We start from the raw sequence: 6,519 nt of genomic DNA on the forward strand, positions 1-6,519 counted from the left end.
CTTCTCAGAAAAATTACAGATTCTAAGTTGCTCCACTATGTAATGACACGGGTACGGGCTTGCGATCTCTCGTTTATGCCATCGATTTCCGTGTTACACATACTTGGCCACTGCGTTGTGGCTGCCATCGTGGAGGAGGCAGTCTGTTTCCTGCCAGCGCTGTTTCCGCAGCCGCTATTAACCGCGACGAATCATTCAGTCAACGCTAAATGGCCCATCTGGCTGAGGCAGACAAGGGCGCTATAATAGCACTTCATGCAGAGGGATTTTCAAATGGCTATATAGCAAGAACTATGGGTCTTCACAAGTCGACGGTAGCCAGGTGGGTCAGACGAAAGGAAGAGAGTGGTAACCTGAGTGGAAGGCCTCATGGTCGTCGCCGCAAAATTACAGCAGCTCAGGATCAGCAGATACGCCGTTTCAGTGAGAACCACCCATTTGTCAACGCACGACAAAGTCAGCAAACTTTGGGTCTCAATGTTAGCAGTAAGACCGTCACTCGTCGTGTAAGGGAAGGTGGACTGAGAGCAAAAAGCGCTGCTGTGAAAGAGGCATTGACTGTTTCCCAAAGAGAAGCTTGCCTTGCTTTTGCTACTGAAAATGGCGACAAACCTCTCCAGTTTTGGAGGCGAATGATTTTCACGCACGAAAAAGTTTTCTCTACGGCATCAACCGGAAAAGTACTTGTTTACCGGCCTAAAGGTGCTAGGTATAATCGAAAATATATTTACAGTTGCCGAAGGAGTGGCAGGTAGTCGGTAACCATGTTGGCAGTTGCTATTGGTTCGATTTCTGGAATATTTACTTCGTGTTCTTTGGTGGAGGGGTCTCGGAAAACCGTATTTAGTAACTCTGCTTTATTTTGGCGCTGTCTTCAGTATTCATCACCATTGTTATTACTCACGTAAAGTATTAATTGTGTATTTCCTCTGGTGCACTTTACATACGACCAGAATCTCTCTGGATTTTCGGCCAGATTTCGAGACACAGTTTCGTTGTGGAAAATATTAAAAGCTTCTACCATAGTAGTTCACCCTACATTTCGAGCTTCTGTAAAACTTCACCAGTCTTGAGGGTTTTGCATACTTTGTAATTTTTATGCTTTTTAGTTGCTTCTACAACAATGTTTTGACCTGTTTAGTATGACATGAGGGGTAAGTATTATCTCGTATTAATTTGCTTCGTATGTGTCAGTAATGGGGTAATAGGGATCATCCGACACCAATTTTGGTAAGAAACTGATATCAAATTGATATGCAAATAATTAATTGATTAATTAATTATCCCTCCCCCTCCCCGGTGACTTCATGTATTTTCTCCAGCCGGTTCGTGGGTCCCCTCCCCTTCACCCTAGCCCACCTGCCTTATTGGCGGTAATTTCGAATTTTTGTGGGAATTCTGAATTTTCGCGTAAAATCGAGTTCAGTGGTTAATTCGTGGGTGGTAATATAAACGATAATTGTTGATGGAGCTTGTTTATAAGACGGAAATTGTTTATAAAACTTCGATAGGTGGAAGAAATTGAAAACATTCAGAGGACGGGATATCGGGGAATCATGCACTGCAGAGGACATAATTTACATTTCATAGGATAGGGATATTCTTGCTTAGCTTCCGGTCACATCGTATACTGCGGTCACACCGCCGTGAAGACGCTCCACGGTGTGCCGCTGGGTGCTACTGAATGAGCAGATGAGCGCTCTGCACTAAGCGCCTAGGGAGCCTGTAAATAGGCTCTCTAGATTCGCCAAGTCGCGCGCTAGGTGGACAGGGCTGTACAAACCGCTGTTATAAGCTGTTCTTCAGGCGGTAAAAATGTGTAACTTCAAGATTTTTTACAAAATACTTGCAGTGCCTCTTAGCATCTAAAATTTTGGCCATGCATTTCTTTCATTGTCTTCTTCCTGTGTAAAAAATTTCAAGATGGGTTTCAACATGTCTCATAGAACCATTCTCTTGTCAGGCTGAGATTTATGTGAAGCTACATATATAATATCCCACTGTCAAAACAAGTACTACAATGATTTTTTTGCTAGCTCTATTCTCTTATTTCGTGTGCAACTTTTAAAAATACATGATCCTTTCAGAAATCAAACTCATGACCCAATGTACTTGCACTCAACTGCGCTATCCATTGCATCACCTTCGGCCCGTTTGGCGGATCCTCTCTCATAAGAGTCTTTATAGGAAATCAGCACTAAGGTTTACCAAGAGTAATTTTATTGTGCTTTTGGTCATAGCTCATGGCTGAGAGTGAACAAGCTAGTTACAATACAAGCTCCCATTTACAAACGTTAGTAGTAGGGCAAGGCCGGCGTCACCCCACTCTGCATTGTTGCCAAATTTATTCAATATGGCGTATCCAAGATGGTTTTGATAGATGTGGCAATGTCGCGACCATTAACTATTTCTGTGGCACTTTACTATTTCTGAGAGGTAGACTTGGCTCTTATTTACATAGACATGTGACATCAGTGTAACATTGAGAACCTTTCAGCTGCACCTGCGCGGGTGAGTAGCTACGCAAACATCTATCGTTTGATGCTGAACCGGCAGGTACGCCTGGGGGCTGGGTAAACATGTATGCAAATGGAGGCATCTCGCATGCAGGACAGCTGTCCCGTTAGGAGCACTAGGGAGAATGCTCCCAGTATTACTCTGGGAAGCACTGCAACAGATTTCTGTAGTGCGTCCAGAGGGAGACTTGGCTGTTATTTGTGTAGACATGTAACATCAGTATAACATTGAGAACTTTTTAGCTGCGTCTGTGAGGGTGAGCTACTACGCAAACATCTCTCTCGGCACTGGACCCACAACTATGTGTCAACGCACCAGCAACAGTGACTAGGTGAACACATGTTTCAACAGGTATTTCTCAGGTGTCATGCATGAAAGAGATGCCGGCACCTCATGCTAGTGGGACCCAAACAGAAACCTGTGCATGGTCTGGTACCTTGTTGTCGTTTTGCAGGGCAGGCCATACTGCCATGTGCGTGTGTTGGATCTCTGTAGGGAACAATTCGCTGATATGTCGCGGTCGAATTTCTTAATGACAGTTCGAAAGCGTTTTCCATGTGCAATGAGTGTTTGTGCAGTGCGTTATTTTCGGCTGTTCAAGAGTTGTTACTTGGCAAACCGTTAAACATGCATTATTTTTTGACAATTTCACGTGTAGTGGACGTGTTTGTTCCATTATTTTGTGAACAGGTCTGTAGGCTGTGCAATGCGTTATTTCGACAGTTTACAATTAGTGAGAGTGTCTGCAGAACGTTTTACATGCATTATTTTGGTGATTTAGGTTAGTGGGGGTAGCCCAAGTGACCATTTTCAAGCCAAAATTTGAACTTCCCGCCATTTTCTGGTGGAGTGGAGAGGGAGGGGGAGGGGGAGGGGAGGGAGTTAGGTTAATGGAGGTAGCCCAATTGACCTATCTATCTGCCAAAATTTGAACTTCCTGCCATAACGTCTACATCTACATCTACATCTACATGACTACTCTGCAATTCACATTTAAGTGCTTGGCAGAGGGTTCATCGAACCACAATCATACTATCTATCTACCATTCCACTCCCGAACAGCGCGCGGGAAAAACGAACACCTAAACCTTTCCGTTCGAGCTCTGATTTCTCTTATTTTATTTTGATGATCATTCCTACCTATGTAGTTAACCATCGCTTTTGCAGTAGCTTCCGTAATGTCTCAGCTTGTATGTATGGAAATTAGTGTCCTAACAGGACCTGTTTGCTAAAAAAGCCCAAAGTGACACCTTCGTCCTGATGGTCCTAACGAGGTATCACGTGTTAGCCAGCCAGTGTGGCTGAGCAGTTCTAGACGCTTAAGTCTGGAGCCGCGCGACCTCTACGGTAGCAGGTTCGAATCCTGCCTCGGATATGGGTGTGTGATGTCCTTAGGTTAGTTAGGTTTAAGTAGTTCTAAGTTCTAGGGGGCTGATGACCTTAGATGTTGAGTCCCATAGTGCTCAGAGCCATTTGAACTATCACGTGTTACCCTTTCCGGAAATCGCAATGTCCTGCTTTCAACATACGTCTCAGAAATGGTAAACTTCTCACCGCTAAAAGCCTTCACCATGTATGTGCACGCTTGCGAAAACACCGTTAATCATAAAAACATTCTTGTTATTTGGAATGAGAGACTATGGTCACATCAAGCCCTTCCAGAAATAGTGACGTTCCATAAAAGCTTCTCATTGGCTGTACATTCAAATGAAGCTCTCTCATTGGTCGCCACAGTCTATATACATATAAACCCACAACCCACATCCATTGTCCTCAGTCCGCCTTGTTGTGTGTACCGTCATCTCTGTGTGTACGTGTTTTTTTTTTCCAATATGAAGAGAGGTAGCAGCAGCAACGATTCGGAGAGTAGCGGCAAGAGGGGTAGTAGGGTTACCAAGTGAGTAAATAATTTGTATTTTGAGTGTAAATTTTCGTGCGTGTGTTAAATAATTCGACTTACTAATTCTGTCTCCTTGCTATAGTACAAATCCAGTATTTTATCTTGGAGTGTGAGGAGAGACAGGAGGAGGCTGGACCGTGGTAGACTCTCAAAGTCCAGCCTCCTGTGGTGGGTTCGCAGCCAGAATTCCCATATGAGTATAATTTTCATTGTAATTTGTTCTTTCATAGTAGCGATTTAAAATTTTATTATTTCATACTTGTTTTTTGGTTTATATAATTTGTTTGCTGTTGTTGTTGGTGTTGTTGGCGAGACAGACCAATTGCCAGATGTCGATTCTGATAGGGATGATGACATGCCTGAATGGGTCAGAGAAAGAGCCACTGAACTAGAGGAGGAATGGGGCTGTGATCTGGCCCTATTAGATGATGATGATGATGATGATGGTGACTTCTTTGAGGGTGTGGTGGAGTCGCCCTATGAAATATTAATGCCTTGGAGTCAGAGCAAGAAAGGTAATTACTCACTCTGCTTATAAACTTGCGATCGTCAGAATTCTTTCTTTCACTGCACCAGCAGCAGTAAGGAATGTACTTAACTATTAAACTATTATTTTTTATCTCGTCTTCTACAGTGGTCGCGTCTCTGCAGCCACAACACAGTGTGGTGCGCATACCGGTGGTGGCTAAACCTTCTCGCTCCCCAAAGAGGCGCCCGATAAGGCACGCATCGACTATAAGGATGTCACTAGTCGTTGAGTGGCAAGCCGCCGCCGCCGCCGCTCTGGCATCCGTGACCTGAGCAACTAACCACCACCTCTCAAGTTACCGGGTCGGGTCTGCAGCAGCAACAACAGCATTGGGAACCACTACCACAGCCTGGCTGTTCCCGTCGGTCTGACCTGGTAGCACCGCAGTATCCTCCTCCGTCATCATCATCGTATCAGCCTCGTCAGAATCAGCGTAAACGTAAATTATGTGTGCCTTGATGCATTCCAACTTGCTCCTCCCCAACACCAACATCAACGGGGTCGAATAAGAATAGCATTAATAGTAATAGAGAACATCCTGTGGCTACTGGCAGCTCTCTCCCATCCTTTTAGTAAGAACATTAGGTAAGTGATACCATACCACAGTTAGAATAATCGGTGATTGCAGATGCCTTTGAAGAGCAAATCTCATTCACAAGGATCGAGAACCTGTCAGGAGGGTACTGCGACCCTGTTGGTTTTCTAAGGGCATGCCCTCCTGTTAATGGAAAATGGAGCTTCTCAAGGTAGTCAATGATCCGCTGTATACCGTCATTAAATGCAGTGCTGCGCTCTGTATCGAACTATCGCAACCCCCCCCCCCCCCACACACACAAAGCTGTTTCTGGTGTTGAAGAGTCAACTTTCATTATCTTTGGGGAGAAAATGGCGTGGTAACGCGCAGCATGTCAATCGGTGATTGGTTTCGTAAATCCACCTTGAGTGCTATACTGGCCCAGTTTTCTGGGATAGAGGTCAGAGGGTCAGCTAAAGCACTCAGTCAAATACTACACCTGGACATCCATACACATGTCTACAATCTGGTAAATGGAGGGTCGAGAGCCCTAAAGATATAGCTAACAAGAAGGCATGCATTAATGTCGAAAATAAAACCCATCAGACTTGTTTTGCATGGTCAATCCTGGCTTGCGAAAGAAATTACAATTACAGAGATCATCCTGAACGTCCCAGTACATACGACGTAGATGACAATATTCGTTGGTGTTATAACTTTGACGGTATCGATAACCCCATCAAGATCCAGGACATGCCTAAATTTGAGGAGCAGAATACCGGAAATCGGTTCATGTATATGGCCTGGAGAAGAAAAGCAAGTCGGATGAACAAAACAAGCACATTGTCATCGGCCCCCTCCATTTCCCGAAATTTGCCGGTGAGTGTGAGCTTTATGTAAACATGCTGCTCTTTTCTGAAAGTGATAATTATCACTATGTTTGGATCTAAGACGTGTCCCGACTCCTTTCTGCCCAGATGAATAAATATGAACATAAACAGCATATTTGCTTAAGGTACCTCAATACCTTTTCCTCAGATAAGCTGGTAGCATCGCATC

At 44.3% G+C, this 6,519-nt stretch overlaps 1 protein-coding gene across 1 annotated transcript; it reads left to right on the forward strand.

Annotated features, from left to right (window-relative positions):
- Positions 1 to 209: 209 nt before the first annotated feature.
- LOC124556228 lies at positions 210 to 755 on the forward strand. The gene has a single exon (XM_047130218.1). The coding sequence runs from the start codon at positions 210 to 212 to the stop codon at positions 753 to 755; it is 546 nt and encodes a 181-aa protein (XP_046986174.1).
- Positions 756 to 6,519: the final 5,764 nt, after the last annotated feature.

Source organism: Schistocerca americana, chromosome X (genome assembly GCF_021461395.2).
Source record: "Schistocerca americana isolate TAMUIC-IGC-003095 chromosome X, iqSchAmer2.1, whole genome shotgun sequence".
NCBI classification, from domain to species: Eukaryota; Metazoa; Arthropoda; class Insecta; order Orthoptera; family Acrididae; genus Schistocerca; species Schistocerca americana.

What these genes read in the sequence shown, in the direction of transcription:
- LOC124556228 (XM_047130218.1), top strand. Translation starts at nt 210, where the DNA reads ATGGCCCATCTGGCTGAGGCAGACAAGGGCGCTATAATAGCACTTCAT.